The sequence below is a fragment of the Cetorhinus maximus genome, chromosome 3 (assembly GCF_964194155.1).
Source record: "Cetorhinus maximus chromosome 3, sCetMax3.hap1.1, whole genome shotgun sequence".
NCBI lineage: Eukaryota > Metazoa > Chordata > Chondrichthyes > Lamniformes > Cetorhinidae > Cetorhinus > Cetorhinus maximus.
Window position 1 is genome coordinate 90,620,463 of NC_135881.1, and position 16,199 is coordinate 90,636,661.

The 16,199-nt window shown below is 37.3% G+C and overlaps 1 protein-coding gene across 3 annotated transcripts in view; it reads left to right on the forward strand.

The window, feature by feature from the left end:
• tmem245 (transmembrane protein 245) overlaps positions 1 to 16,199 on the forward strand; it is a 209,956-nt gene that overhangs the window by 48,411 nt on the left and 145,346 nt on the right. For all 3 annotated transcript variants that reach the window (XR_013576178.1, XM_078538661.1, XM_078538662.1), the window contains exons 2-4: positions 5,915 to 6,032; positions 10,256 to 10,351; positions 12,256 to 12,369. Coding sequence is in view for 2 of the 3 variants with exons in the window: in XM_078538661.1 (XP_078394787.1) it covers positions 5,915 to 6,032; positions 10,256 to 10,351; positions 12,256 to 12,369 (328 nt within the window). In the remaining variant the exon portion in view is untranslated. The remainder of the gene's footprint in view (positions 1 to 5,914; positions 6,033 to 10,255; positions 10,352 to 12,255; positions 12,370 to 16,199) is intronic.

The following is a 16,199-nucleotide window of genomic DNA, read 5'->3' on the forward strand; positions in this document are numbered from 1 at the left end:
TCTCTTCTGTTTCCTTTTCGTGTCTATTCTTCTAATGTCATGTCTACTATTTTTGTGTCTGTTAAAAATCAAGACAGTATTGCTGCCAACTAGCTGTAAGATTTAGCATGTGTAGTTGCCTTATCTCTATCCTGATTTTCTTTATTTGTCTGCAGACTACTTTATTTTTATATTCCTTGTTAATTTAGTTTGGTATTTGCCTTCCCAATTGATTACTTCTTTTCAATTAAGGCCCACCCTGCGTGGATCGTGAGCGACAGCGCTGAGTGCCACCTATGCAGGCAGGGGGAGGAGAGAGAGATGCCGGGCCTGGTGCGCAGTTCATGCATGCGCGAGAAAGAGCGCTTCAATCTCCCTGTGGCACGGAGCTCCCTCAGGGAGACTGAAGCGTTTTTTTAAAAAATTAAAGACGACAGTAAAAAATTTAATAAAACATGTCCCCTCATGTGACTCTTACATGGGATGGGACATGTTTTTAATTCCAAAATAAAATTTTAATTTAATGTGTATTAGCTTTAGGAAACCTCATCCCGCGCATGGATGAGGTTTTCTAAAAAATGTAAAGGCCGCTTGGCCTTTTCGTCTGCCCACCAACTGTTAGGTTGGACGGGCAGCCTAAGTTTCAAGGTAATGAGGTTGTTAATGGCCTTAATAGGCCTTTTAATTATCGGCGGGAGTGCAGCTGACTCTGGTGCGCGCCTGCCAAACAAAACATCGCTAGACTGTGCGATGACGTCGGGACGCATCCCTGACATCATCACGCGTCATTTCACACTTGGGTGTGTCGGGCGTGCACCTGCACGCCCACCGTAATATTATGGCCTATACCTTTTTCTTTAGTTTCAATTTTGCCCTTATTTCTTTATTTATACATGATGTCTTGTTGGTTAGTTTGTTCTTTTTAGTGGAATATATCTCCTCTGGACTCTTGATCATCACATAATTGTTTCCCACTGCTGTTCTGTTTCTTTCAGTGAATGTTTCCTATTCATTTTTCCTAGTTCTATTCTCATCCTTTAAAAACAGCTTTGAATTACTTAGATCATTTACATGTTCTTCTCTACCTACTACTTTTATCTGTTTTGGATCATTTCCCCTTACTAAATTCCTCTCTTGTGCTTTTTACATACTGGGTAAGAAGGGAGCCTTGCACACATTGTAAAATCTTTATTCAATGTATCCCTCTGCTACCTTGCTCTGTCAGTTTATTTGGGAGTAGTTAAAGTGGCCCATTATTCTAATTGTGATTTTTAAAAAAATTATGTGGACTCAACTAATTTCAACTGCTGGAAATGTTCTTCCTTTCCCCTATAAAGGTTACTCAGAAAGGCTGCATAGTATCCATTTAACTTTGTTTACCCCAAACTAGCTGTCCTCTTTGACATAAATTTGCAATGGTTTTAGCAGTTCAGAAATCACCATGGTCCACACAGCCTCTGTCACCTTCTTTATGATCCACCATTGATACACAATGAACTGTTTCTTTATCAATGTTCCTTGGTGCAACATGAGCCGCTTTATCTGGAATCTGTTCCTCATATCCAGTAGTTTGTGAGAGCAAAATACTCCTTTTAATCTCAATTCTTGCCTCTTTGTTAATATTCTATTCGTCTCTTCTGTGTTCACAGTTCCAACGCCTGCTTTTATTTACTTCCATTCCCCTTAAGAGTTCAGTAAGACCCAGGCATGCCTTTTCTTAATGGCAATGAAGGGAATAAAAAAATCTTCTCACTGATTCCATGGATCCTATTGTGAAACATTTTAGTTTCTATTGAGCATCAGTCCATAGTATAAAAAAAACTAAAATTAGGCACAGCTTAAAAACTTCACTCAGCTTAATTGGTGTAGCAGAGTATACTGTTCTTAAGTGGGGTTAGTGTACATTGCAAGCAGAATTATGAAGGTAAGTTTGATCTGATGAGTGCTCCATTTGAGAGAGAGGCTGCATGGTCATTTTTTTTTAATATGTGTCACATTTTTCACTTCTGATTGAGGACAGGCAAATCACTATTGAGCTTGCTTTGGTTCCGTTTTTTTTAGTATTGAGCAGCAATGTTGCCTTTTCATTAAGTTTTACTTTACTATTTAGCATTTTCAGACTTTGAACCTTGGAACTGTGGTCAGGGAAACATATTAAAAAATCCTTGGTGAGATGGGAGAGGCACTACTGGCAACAGTGCTAAGAAAAATATTTATTATGTTTTTAAATAATTGAATTTTACCTCTGGACAAAATTAAGCTTTCAATAACTATTGTCTACCTGAACCTGGAAGTGTTTTTGAGCTGTCTATCTCTGGTCTTGTGCAAGAAATTTCAATTTGAGATTCTAGTATATTGGAAGACTGCCGCATTTAAGGTGTGATTTCCTCCCCATGGTGTGTTACCCTTCTTTCTTGTGCTGCTGTCAAAATAATGCCGAATAAAATCCAAGCATTTAAGGGAGGGAAGAAAATTGTCCAATGCCTGCTGTCTCACACCTCCTAGTGGATGGCTTTGACATATTAGAAGTCTGAAAGCAACTGCCTTTCAACCAGTCAGTGAAGACTAGTGAAAAAATAGAAATATAAGTCTGTTCATGTAATTGGGAATATTGTAAAAGATGCTGTATTGTTTACTAAATTGCACCATATAGAAAACTCTTGACAATTTCCACCCAATTAAACATTACTGTAACAGAATACGTTGTTTAATTTGTTTCCCAAAGCGTGTGTTGTCTGCAGCCAAACCTGTTTTACTTTTCTGCAACCTCTGATCCTCAGTGAGAAATTCAGTTAATTTTCAGTCCATTAGTAAATTTAAGTTAATCTTATCCACTTTGCATTTTTTTGATCTGCAGGCTACTTAAAGGAGTAACTGTGACCAGATTCTACATATTTTTGTTAAATGAGTTTTACCTTTTTTTGTTTGATAGTACTTTTCTGTTTCCACTTTCCCATGTCCTTAATGTTGCGCCTAACTGTTTCCTGATTCTCAGAATGAAGTTACCAGCTAGTTATCACCCTTTTAAAAAATCATTCACTGGATGTGGGTGTCACTGGCAAGACAGCATTTTATTGTCCATTCCTAATTGCCCTTAACTGAGTGGGCTTGCGAGGCCATTTCAATGGGCAGTTAAAAGTTCATCACATTGCTATGACTCTGGAGTCACATATAGGTCAGACAGGGTAAGGGCAGCAGATTTCCTTTCCTGAAGATATTAGTGAACTTAATGGGTTTTTATTGGCAATCTGGTAATTTCATGGCCACCATTATAGAAACTAGTATTTTGCTCTGGATTTATTTAATTAACTGAATTTAAATTCCTCAGCTGCCATGGTGGGATTTTAAACTCATGTCTCGAGACCATTAGTCCAGGCCCCTCGATTATGAGTTCAGTAATGTAACTATTATGTTACCACTTACTATAACATGAAATGTTTGCTTCACCCACTGGAGGTTTAGATAGTATCAACACCTGAGTATCAAAGGGCAGGCAAAGTTTGTTACAACAGATATGAAAATTCCATTGGGTCATGTCAGTTGACCTTTTAAGGATAAATATTAAAAGGTTGGTTGGTTATTCAGAACTTTTCATCAGTGGGTTAAACTGACATGAAATGTTTAGGATTAGGAATAAAAAAAACAAAGTTTGTATGTGCACTTTCTCCATGAAAATGCTTTAAGATTGATGATTTTAGTTACAATTGGCTTGCGCTGTACTCTTGAATGATGAAGGTTTAACTGCAGAGTAAGATGAAAAAGTACTTGAACGTGGAAAGTTTTTGGACAAAGTAAGTTCTTGTTTCATATGGTTTTATACCATCAGGTGCCACTCAAAATGGACCTCAAGTTGGTTTGATGCCCTTGTTTAAAAAAAACTAGCAATCTATCATCAGTTAAAAATTATAGAAAATGTACTTGTCCATGCTGCACCTTTGCTCCAATTGCAGGTTTGTTTTGACTTCTTGATAAATACTCTTCCTTCCAGTATATTTTCCCCTCCTTGTTTTGTATTCCATTTTTTAAATATACGTTACAGACGCCATCCCTCTCCCCCCCACCGTTTCTTGCTAGAACTTGTGTTATCACTCTCTCCCTCCTCACTCTCTCCTCTCTCTCTCGTTCTCTTTGAAGAATTATCTTACTGTAGTGGTAAACTTAGGAATAGGGTTTGCATGTCCCATCGCCACAGTTGTCAAGTATTGATGCACTTTTTGAGATGCATAATAAAGCATGAACAAGAAACAAACATTTGTCTCAGCAAGGTCACTTTATTCCACAGATCACATATGATCTTCCCTGCTGTGGACTCTTTCATGTCAGTTTAACCCACTGATGAAAAGTTCTGAATAACCAACCAACCTTTCTTCAAATAATTTTGAATAGCCTTTGAGATTTTATCAAGTTAGTAATACACCCTTTTTCACAGTCAAGAAACTCTTCACTGTGAAATTAGTCTTTACCGATCCCTGTAACCTTTTTCCATATGCCTCTGTCCTGCTATTTGTCCAAATGGCATTAGATTTGTGCTCAGTGCCATTCTATTAGATCATTCCAAATAGAACTTTAATTCCCTTTTCTAAACATGCTGCTTGTTTATTTGTCAGCATCTCAGTTGCTTTTTGCTGTAAATTTGTTCGACATGTATTATAGGCTCATCACGCTACAGGCATTTTAAATTTTAGCTTTGCCTGTGACTTTACATGGCGCACCTGGCTTCTTTGCAAACAGATTCAAGATAGCGCATGTGAAGCAAATGCCAACTGTGAAAGCTGAGAGCAAATGAGAGATGACCTGTGTTTACAAATTCATGCTGATTATTTAGCATGCTGTTCAATGAACATTGATAACATTGTGTATAATACTCCAGTACTTTCTCAACTACAGATGTAAGTATCCAAGGAAATCAGTTCCCTGAGAGAATTATTGCTTTTGACACTAGCACTGGATGAATTATGCTACAGGATTGTTTCTGATGGGAACAATTGGGAACAAAAATACTGTATTTAATCTAATGTTCTTAAAGGTCCAAGTAAATTACATCCATTGGATAACCGCCCTCCCTTAGGTTAGTTTCCAGCAGTTTGTAATCAATATTTACAAATATTTGCTGATTATTCAGCATGCTGTTTTGATAGGCATATATAATGTTCCAATAATTTCTCAGCTACAAATGGTAGGCTAACTGCCCTATAGTTTTCATTTCAAGTTTATCTTTTGAATTTTGGGTTAATGTTTGCAATTTCACTTGTCTTTATGAAGCTACTTAAAGACATTAACTGAACTTTCACACTCCTTATTTTCTTGATTGTTTGAGTATGTGCTCATTAATTCCAGTTATAATTTTTAGTGCATTTTTCCATATGCTAGTCATTTTGCTATGCGTACCAGAATTACTGGATATGGCATTTGGTTTTATTTGGCTGGTACAGAGATTTTGATCTGTTGTTTTCTAGAACACAAATAGGTGTAAGTTGAAAAATTATTGTCTATATTTGTTTCATTTATAAGGTCCCTCATCAGTCTTTTTACATTTCAAAATGTTATTTATTCATTCTGTTGTTAAAAATTAGACTCTGCTGCTTTGTTATTTCTGCTGTAGTCCTTTTATTTCCTGGCGGCTGAAAGCCCTTTTGCCAAAGAAATTTACATATTTGAAAATTACTCATTTATAATAGATCACAATTTATTTTTAAAGCCTGTGTATTATCTAGAAAGAAACATTTGTAGAACATTTCACCCTATGTGTCAAAATGTTAAAGTCTGGATGAAATAATTAATCGACATTCCTTAGCCCTTAGAAGTTAAGTCAATTTCTATAATAATTTATTTTCTAGATAAAATTGGTTTTGGTTGAATTAAGCTGTAGATATACCTATGATATCAATGAAATGGTTGAAGCAATTAATTAACTCTTATTTTTATCCTGTTATAGGTATGGACACTTATTGTTGGGTATGTGTTGGCAGTTTCATTTAAGTGGAATACAAAAACTGAGCGTTTTCTTAAAACGATCTCTGTTCCAGTTTGGACAGTGCTTCTCTTTTATTTAGGTAGGAAACTTTTTTTAAAAAATAATTCCAGATGTGTGGCTTATTTATCCCAATTTGAGCTTTGCCAAGCAGAAGATTAAGTATCTCTAAGGAGTGGAAACATAAGGAAGGAATAGGGAGGAGAATTTGCATGGGTGGTCTCTGATGCCTCTAGATGGCAGTAGTGCCATCCTACCAGCATTCTCTTGGCTCTGGCATAAGGGAGATGTTTTCTATCTCAAATGTAAACTAAATTCAAAAAGTACATGCAAGATAAAATAATACATGATATAAGAATTAACAATAATGTGGATTCTGAGTTTAAAAACATTTTGCATGTTAATCTGTTAGCATTTCTTTCATAGGTTAAATAACAAATAGTTAAAACACATTAATAGAATGTGGCAAAATATCTGTTCAGATGATATCATAAACTCTGAGTTACACTCAGTTGGTTTATTTCTCATTTGAAACCCTATATTTTCTCACTTTTTAAATATTTTGTTGTATTTTTGAGTATATCCATATTTTAGTGTTTGAACAAACAAATTAGAAAATCTGGCTGAGGAGCTAACTAGTGAATAGGAACCGACTGAATAGAGTACAAGTTGGTGGCAGACTCAACATGATAAATAGACTGTTAACAATGCTTTGACACTCCTTTTTTTAAAAAAGAGGCTACCTTTGCAAATGGGCAAGGCTGAAGAAGGTTAGAAGATTGACCTTACAATGACACTTGTTATACCATTTTTGCATACTTGAATTTTGTTCATAGGAACATAAGAATTGCTAGATGATAAAAGGTCAAGGTCTCGTCTAGTATTTCTTCTACCATCCCAGTTGTTGCATGGTACAGCAATAATGGAATTGTTGATTAATCATAGCAATTAATCTCTATCGGTTAGTCTATAAGAGGCAGATGCAAAGTGAGGAAAACTTTGATAGTGGAAAGCTTTGGGAACCATTGACCTGAAGTAATTTGTTCCCCCCCAGCTCCAAAGTATGCTGCCTGCCATGTCATCTCAAAATATTATTTTCCCTGTAACTCATGAAGTTGGAAATAAAGCAAATTCAGAAAATTACATTATTTTACAACATTTTTCCACTTATTTTTGTCTTTAAATGCCTTCATTGAAATTTTTACTTGAAGACCTTAGCTTCTCCCAAAAGCTTTATTTTTTTTGCTTAGAGCTGTGACTCTTAGTTGCATTTGGATTGTACAGATTGCCTAATTTGCCAAGATACAGCTAGATCCTCCAGTTTCTGCTCAAAATTTGTAAAACAGCTCAAGAGCAAATTTCAAAACCTTTATTCAGGTAAAATTTAGTAAAAACAGTTTTTTTTAAAGGCAAACTACTGATTATGCAACTTTTTGTTTTGTGTCCTTTAAGGACATTTAAGTTCAAAGAATCGGTCCTTTCCTCATTTATATTTGAGTTAATTTTTTAAATAAAGTCTCCAATTAGCTCACGGTTATTACCTGTTGTGTTGACAGTTAGAAAATGTAGCAATTCTAGTCACTAACAGCGATCTCAGACATAGAGACTAGAACACAGTGGCCAAGATCTTGCTGGAGCAGACATCGTCTTGCTCTATTTGTTAGATTTTTTTCCACAGTGATGGCAGGTTAAAGGGCTTTCCAAAATCATGCTGTCAAACTCAGAACAGCCTCACTGCAATACTGACAAACTTGAGCATCTCCACTCAAGTTCAGCCAATGATCAGGACTTTCCTCCAGTGCCACCAAAGTGCAGGATATTGATACTAACCCATGTTTCCCTACTTCCAACTACAATAATGCTCAATACAATACCTTTACCGCCAGTTGCTGCATCTTGCATGCTGTCTTGCCATGTATTCTCAACTTAAAAATGATAAAGAGTAAGAATTAAATATATAGGTAAATAATACATATGACATTCATTGCCCATTATTCTGTGAAAATTGAGATGTGAATTTCAATTCCAAGCACCAGTATAAATCCCAGTGTTTTTTCACAGAAGATGTAATTTGACTATTCAGTGTCCTGATGTTATCCCTTGCATGGCCTAAATTCTTATTGTTACAAAATAATGAATCCATTGACTTATTGAACAGCACCACGAGGTATCTATGAGGGTATGTTATGGCTAACAGGACAAACATTCAATTTTCATCATGGGAAAGTAATGATTATGAGAATCAGGAATGGAGGGGGAAACAGAGAAGGTAGAAATGGGTAATGTCAGAAAGGAAAGGGGCATTAGAAAGGGAATATTAAACTAAAATGAGGGCGACACAGTAAGGGAATGAGAAATGATGAACAGTGTAAAAGAGGAAATGTACAATCCAAATTTCAAGTAAGTAATTCAAAATCAAATGTGTCGCTGGTTATACTGAGCTAGCTGTTAATATTTTTACATTGTGATCTGGCAGTTATAGTGATAATATTGATCATCATATTATATCTAAAACTTCTGGCTCTTTGTGGGCAAATAGTTTGCTTTGCTAGCTTGGGCTGTAGAAGCCAACCCTGCATTAATCTGCAAGGTTATAACTTCCCTACTATGTCATCATTATTCATCCTCCATAAATTGTGGTCACTGCTGTTCCTCCTTTCTGAACCCTTTCAAATTGACATGTGCCCTTTTGAAGCGTGGTGACCAGAGCTGTGTTTCTAGTATTCCTAGTCAAATCTAAATACTAAACATAATCTTTCCAGGCTTGTACTTCACTGTTGTGGTTATTTGTATTTTCTTTTAATTGCTTCTTCACATTGCCTTGTTGTTGAAAATGTGATTATTATAATTTTGCAGGCTTTTGCAAACACTCTTTGTGCTAAATATGTTGCTTTTTCTTTCTTCAATTATCTGGTGGATTTAATATAATCTAGTTAGTTAGCATGCCTCTTGAAAACATTACAGCACCCCCCTTTTTAATGTTTTTTGCAAGCTTAACAAGCTCATTATTTGATTTCTGAATGCATATCACTTTTGTAGATAAGAACATGGGCAGAAACACAGATCACTGCAGTAAACCACTTAGCATGTTTCTCCCAGGCTGACACAATATTGCTTATAAGTATTGACTCGCTCCTAATCCAATTCTGTATCCAGTCCCACATCCCATCCTGGATTTCCACTGATTCTAATTTAACCTATCAAACAAAGCCTTCAATAAGATTCTATAGGAAAGACTAATCAAGTTAAAATCAGTCGGAATGAGGGAGTTCAAGAAACCTATTGATTTGTACATTCTTCAATAAGTGAAGTGTTAAATCTATACTATTTGTTATTTATTAAGCTATTACTATCATGTTTCTCAAAGTTGTAGCAGTACACTGCAATTTTCCTTCCTAGCCTCCTTCAGGACCCTAGGATATAAACCATCTGGTCCAAGGTCAGGAATTTTCCCTCTTTGGACAGGCTCGGCGGGGTGGGTGGGAGTGGTCGGGAAGCCAACTGCCGCCCGCAATTGGGGCCGGACTGCGATTTCACTCTAGCGGGCCAATTAAGGTTCGCCCAGCACAAAAAGCACATGGCAGGGGGCGCTGGCTGTGTGTGGCGGTGGGGTGGGGGGGGGGTGGAGGTGAAGGAGGGGGAGCAGGCAACTTCACGCATGTGCGCTGAAAAAGCTCCCTGAGGCACGGAGCTGCCTTGGGGAGACGAAGAGTCTAAGAATTAAAAATAAACAATTTTAAATTGTTGAAAACGTCCCTGCTCATGTGACTCTGTCACATGAGCAGGGACATGTTCTTAATGAAATGTTAAAATTTATATTTTATTTTTAATTGCTGTTGGAAACCTCATCCTGTCTGTGGATGATGTTTCCTAAAAAGTGCAAAGGCAGCTTGGCCTTTTCACCTGCCAGCCAACTGTAAGGTTGAATGGGCAGTGAAAAATAACATTTAATTGGGACTTTAATGGCCTTTAAAGGGCCTTTTAAATGTTGGCGAGCGCACTGCCGACTCCCACGCACACCCACCAACCAAAATATTGCGAATGGCGATGACGTCTGGACACTTGCTCGACGTCATTATGTGCCGACGTCATCACGTCATTTTATGCTCGAGCAAGTCGGGTGCGCGCCTGCCCGCTCAGCGAAATATCCTGTCCCAAGATATTTGGTGATCTTCATTCATTTTAACTTATCAAGTAGCTCCTTTTCATTGATTTCAAAATGTTTATTGACATTCATTGTAGCACAATAATGGAAAGTAGAATAGATGTTCATATTCACTTTTTAAGTATTCCTTTTCCATGTAGCATCAGTTGCTGGCTCTTGGCGTATTCCAGTTTTTGTAGTGATTGTCATTCTACTGGTTATGGGAGCAATTCAGGAAGAGAGAGGAAGTGATGCAGGTAAGTCAATGCTGTGCTATCATATGCTATACAAAGCATTTTTTGTTCAAATCTATTAATAACAGATGCTCCAGTTATTTGTGTTTGAATGGTGCATTCAAAATACTAACCAATATCCTGAAATGGACTTTTTTATATCCCCCCCCTTATTTTTATATTGATGTCTGAAAAGCCTTTTTTCCACTTGTGTGTTTACATGCATTGATCTCCCATAGCTTTGCTAAAACTGAATCAGAGGATATACTGTTCTGTAACAGTAGGGGTGTTTATACCATGTAGGGATAAACATCTGTGCCACTGATTTGCCATGAGTGAATAAGTTAAATTGCATTTGTATTATATCATATTCTGCAATATTTATTAGTACTTTGAGGATTAAGTTTCACAAGTCTTTCCATTATGCTGTGAAAATAGTCAGTATATATTCCGGTACCTGTTGATTTAATTTTTATTTTTTTTACCAGATTTAAAGATAAGTATATATAGCAAATGGTTTGCAATGTTTACTAGTTGGAGTTAGATGTTTGCAGTCTGAGAAAGGTCTATGGTGTTCAGCTAAACCGTAGGATGTTCCTTGGTGGCATTGGGAGATGATCTTATACTTGAACAGAACTGATGTGGGACTCCTGGAGCTTGGCAATGTTGCAATGAAGCATGGTGGCATGGGGAGTTCTTTGCTGCTCCTCTGCTGTGGAGGAGGGGGGCATAGCTTAGTTAAAAGGGGTGTGAGAATGTAGGGTTAGGCTCAGTGGTTCATTCTTGATTTTTTTGTTTAACATTGAAGAGAGGGCATGGACCCAATGCCACTTGGGGCATTAAATGACTGAAAACATTGATTTGTAACTTTCCAGAAGAAAATTTGGTCCATGCGATTTGATCTCTGAAATATAATTCCATATTTGTTCCCTTTCTTTGTGTGTTCACAAGGTATCAGTTAGAAAATGCAACTATCTTAAGTATGATCAACAAAACACAAATGACAATTAGAAGTTTTCTTTTCAGATTACACTCATAATTTTTAGTTTTATAAAAGAGCAAATTAGGATGAGGAAAAATGTGTTCCCTCTGGTGCACACACTGCTTGATATTCTTTGATATTTAGAGTACAATTGAACATTAAAACAAATATATAATCAGTAGTCTTTTTTTTTAAAAAGTAGCCATTTTAAAAATAATAAAATTCTTGATCCCCAAATTTTATATTAGACTACTGCTGCCTATGGGAGTGCCGCATGGCTGCAGTTGTTGACTTTGCGTATCTTGTAGAACATACTTTAGTATTGCTGATAAGAGACATTTTTATCGAAGCTTTTTGTCTTGCACTCAACAGGACAATTTGCAAGAATACCAATGTAAGGGGAAAAAACAAATCTATTCTGTATGAGAGTGCTGATTGGTTGGCACTTGGACTCTGGTAGAGGTGTTGCCATGGAGAATGCACCAGTTGATGGTGACTAACAGTTAACTGCCAAGCATTGTTTGAAATTTAAATCAGGCAGCTTGACTCTGATTGGTCAAGGCATTGCCCTGAGGAATGAATCAGTGAATGGCTGTCATATTTTGTTTAGCTGAAACAGGCACAATGTATTTACATATTCTTTCTGTCTGCAAAGAACAGGGCTCTGTGTATTAATATATGTAGCTTCTAGTACATGCAAATCTGCCACTCTGCGAGCCCAGCTGGCAGTATAAATTTGTTGTTTCCCTTGTACTGGGATTCTTGCGAATTTTCTTGATGAGTGAAAGATGAAAAGCTTCGACAAAAAATATTTTTTTCTTTTTTCAGCAATACTCAAGTTCCATACTACCAAACGATCCTTTGTAGAACATAGTTTGTTCTATTTTCAGTCTCCTGTTATGTTTGGGATGCTTGTTACTTTTTGACTTGTTCTTTTTGCCTACAGGTTTGGAGCTGTCTGATCAAGTGATTCAAATTGTTGTACGTGCTGTTAATATGGTAGTATCCATGACAGGATTCAGCCGTCCTCAAGAGGATCATTTATCAAAAGAATTATCAGGTGATCAATTGTCGTCTTGTTCGAAATAATTGAGGAAATTGGTCATTTACAAATGGTTTCCTCTGAGCCATGTAAATAGCAATCTACATAGGGCCAGCATTATATTGTAAAAATGTAATTTTTTAAAAATGACCAATGCTGTGGGCAATATGCAATAAATATTTTTGTGTGTAAGTCATTGCTGCTTTGTTGCCTTTTATTTATAGGTAATGATTTTCATTGCAGCAGGTAGTTTTGTTTGCCTTTTTTAAAGATTGGAATGTCTTTCTAGAATTGTACATGCTGAGATAAGATCAGCTTCTTGCGAATGGGGAAGGATGAAATGGGTTCAACAAACGCTGATCATTGTAGTTTCCAAATATTTTTTCATATAAGTCAACCATTGAATGTTGCCATTGGACAATATCTTTAACACAGGCATGGACCTCTGATTTTCCCCTCCCCACAATACACCTACAGTTACTGGGAATAGTTTGTTTCTATCTGTTCTGTCCCATTTCTTTGTAATTTTAAACTCCTCTATCAGATCATCAGGAATGTCCTTTGTCTTAGTAAGGGCAACTCAATCTTTCAAGTCTCTGTATTTGTATTTCCTCGTACTAAGAAAGCATCCTAGTGATCTTTGCTGTACCCTTTCTATTGCCTCAAAATGTTTCCTATAATGTGGATTGCAAACTGTGGGCCATACTTTGAGGTCTTCTTCAGGCTTTGTATAGATTTATCATTATAGTTGGACTTCAATATTTTATATGAAATAAGATCCAGTTTTCCTTTAGTCTTACCTACTTGTACTGCATTTAATGTCTTATGAACATGAACCCGAATCCCTCTGTTCTTCCATAACACTCAGTCTTTCTCCACTTAAAGTATAATTGTTAATTTTGTAACCAAAGTGACACTTCACATTTGCTAACGTAGAATGGGTGAAACAATGGCAGATAGAATCTAATCATTTTATCAGTATCTCTTTGCCGTTCCTTTAGTCCTCAGAATTATTTACTATACCTCCTAATTCAATATTGTCCACAATAGTCACCTATACAAAAAGCATTGATGTACACAGACAGTTCCTGAGCATAACCTGTGTAAGACTTGCTATTCATTTCCCACCACTTTGAGAAACATGTTTTTAACTTCTACTTTTTGTTTCCTCTCTTCTAATCAGTTTTTAAATCCATTTTGCTACTCCTCCCATTAACGCCACGCACTTTAATCTTCTTCAGTAGTCTCCGATAAGGTACCTTCTGCACGTCCATATGCACACCTTCCCCATCCATCATATCCATCATCTCTTCAAAGACCTCAATCAGGTATGTCGAGCACGATCTTCCTTTCTGAAATCTGTGTTTGCTGCTTTGCATCCAGGTATTTAATAATTTCATCTTTAAGCACTGTGGAACATTTAACTAAGTTAAAGGAGCATATAAATGTAAGTTGTTAAGATTCTAAAATTTTCCTTACCACCTGATATCAAACTAACAGGCCTGCAATTAGCAGGATTATCTCACCACCCTTCAAGTACACATCCACTCTTAAGCCCCAATGTAAAATTTCCAGGGCCTCCACTATTTCTGCCCCCACTTCCCTCAGTTTTTTCGGATGTTTCCCAGCATTTTGTCCGGTTTCCGTTAAAAAACGGGTACTTTTGAACACCAATCTTTACCATGCAGTTATACCTTAACAAAGGTGCAACGTGTGTAGAGCGCATGTTCTCCTTTTGCATAACCACTTTTCCTAATACTTTTTATTTATATCTCACATCTTGCCTATACCCGAAAATATCCCATGTGCATTCTGCCAACTCGCTTTCCTTGCATTTAATAAACACCTTGCAGATATATTTACAGTCGCTTGGTAGCACAGAACTTGAACATTGCTGAAAAGAGAGACATGTTGCCAAAGCTTTTCGTCTTTTACTCATCAGGGCAAATACAAGAACGCCAAATTTCAAATTATCACAATATTTATACTATTGGAGAAAAGGGTGCTGATTGATTGGCAGGTCGACTTTGAATGGCCGAGACGTTGCCATGAACAAAGCAAGGGGGGCCTATAGGCTCCTTAGGCTCCCAGGTACTTCAAAAAAAGTTGCAAGGCTTGAACATATTTATTTTGTTTGCAGAGAACGGGTCCCTGCGTGTGAATGTATGTTGCTTCTAGCAGGCATAAATGTGTCATGTCATGAACTCGATAGATTATCTGAAATTGTTTGTTAGTGTAGCTATTAGCGAACTCAGGATTGGGCAGCACCTGCTGAACAATCTCAGAATCACATCTAACAGTAAACCTTTTGTTTTGGATTTTGCAAGCACAGGCTGATTGTGTACAGTCTACTCTACCTGTAATGAATAATTGAAGGAATGTTTTGTTTGATTTGATCAGCCAGTTGTTGGGATTGCATCCTACGTACCTGGCATCTCAATGGCACTGAAACTCATATGTGACGTTGCTCAATTGAATTATGTGATAGTCAGAATGTCTTTTTAGACTGATGGCAGCATCCTGTTTATGGAAAATACCACTCATGTAGCCACTGCATAGTAGCAGCGAGAAATGGCTTGCTTAATCTGTTGTTCAAATTTTTGAGATAATTAGCCTTAGAGCACCTCAAAGCTATTCTGTGGGACGGTTATCCTGATCAGATCATTGTTTGCTGTGTAATGTGCAAACTCGCAAATGGCTGCCTCTTTTGGATCTGCAAAGTTTCCAACCTGCCTCAAATTGCCCTGAAAAAGCAAAGTTCAGTGAATTTCAGTGCCAGTGCAGTGCCAGGTGTGTAGGACATATTTCCCAATTGGCTGATCCAATCAAACAGCATGTTGCTTCGGTTGTTCGTAATAGGCAGAGTATAGACCGTATCCAACAAGTCCACGCTTGCAAAACCCAAAGCAAAATGTCTACTGTTAGATGTGATTCCATGATTGGGCAACACTTGCTGAACCAAGCTGAGTGTGCTAATAGCTCCACAATAAACCTAATCAGTCGCGCTCTGAACATTCCTCATTTACGCTTGATAGATGCGACATACATTCATACACAGGGTCCCGTTCCCTGCAAATGCAAGGAATATGCTCAAGCCTTGCAAGCCTTCTGAATTACCCAGGAGCTTGGGGAGCCTATAGTCCCCCCTTGGTTTTTCCAGGGCAACACTTCGGCCTATCAGTCAACATGCCAACCAATCGGCACTCCTTTTCTCCTGCAGTATAAGTTGTTGTGATAATTTGAAATTTGGCATTCTTGTGTTTGTCCTGATGAGTGCAAAACAAAGAGCTTTGGCAACATGTCTCTTTTCAGCAGCAGTTAAGTACTGATTTTTCTTGTAGAATATTTTATTATTCTATCTAATATATTGAGGTTCTCTCCTTGTACTCCTTCCATACTTTACTAATTCGTTTCTTAACCTAATTTCTTACATTAGAATCATACAAAAAGTGAACATTCAACCTATCTTTGAAAGAGCTATCCAACTAGTCCCACTGTCCTGATTTTTTTTCTCATAGCCCTGCAAAGGTTTCCTTTTTGCAGTATGTATTCAGTCCCCTATTGAAAGTTACCATTAAATCTGCTTCCAGTATCCTATCAGGCAGCTCATCTCGATCATTGTAACTTGTGTGTTGAGAAAAAAAAATATTCTCCTCATCTCCTCTCAGGTTCTTTTGTCAATTATCTTAAATCTGTGACTTCTGGTTACTGATCCAAATGTCACTGAAAATCGCCAAAGTAAAAAGCATTTCTGTAGCCATAGACTTGACCCCAGGATGGTGCCAGGGTCCAGGGTGACATGGAGCGGCTGCAGGACATTCTTCTAAGGGAGGGTGTTCAGCCAAAGG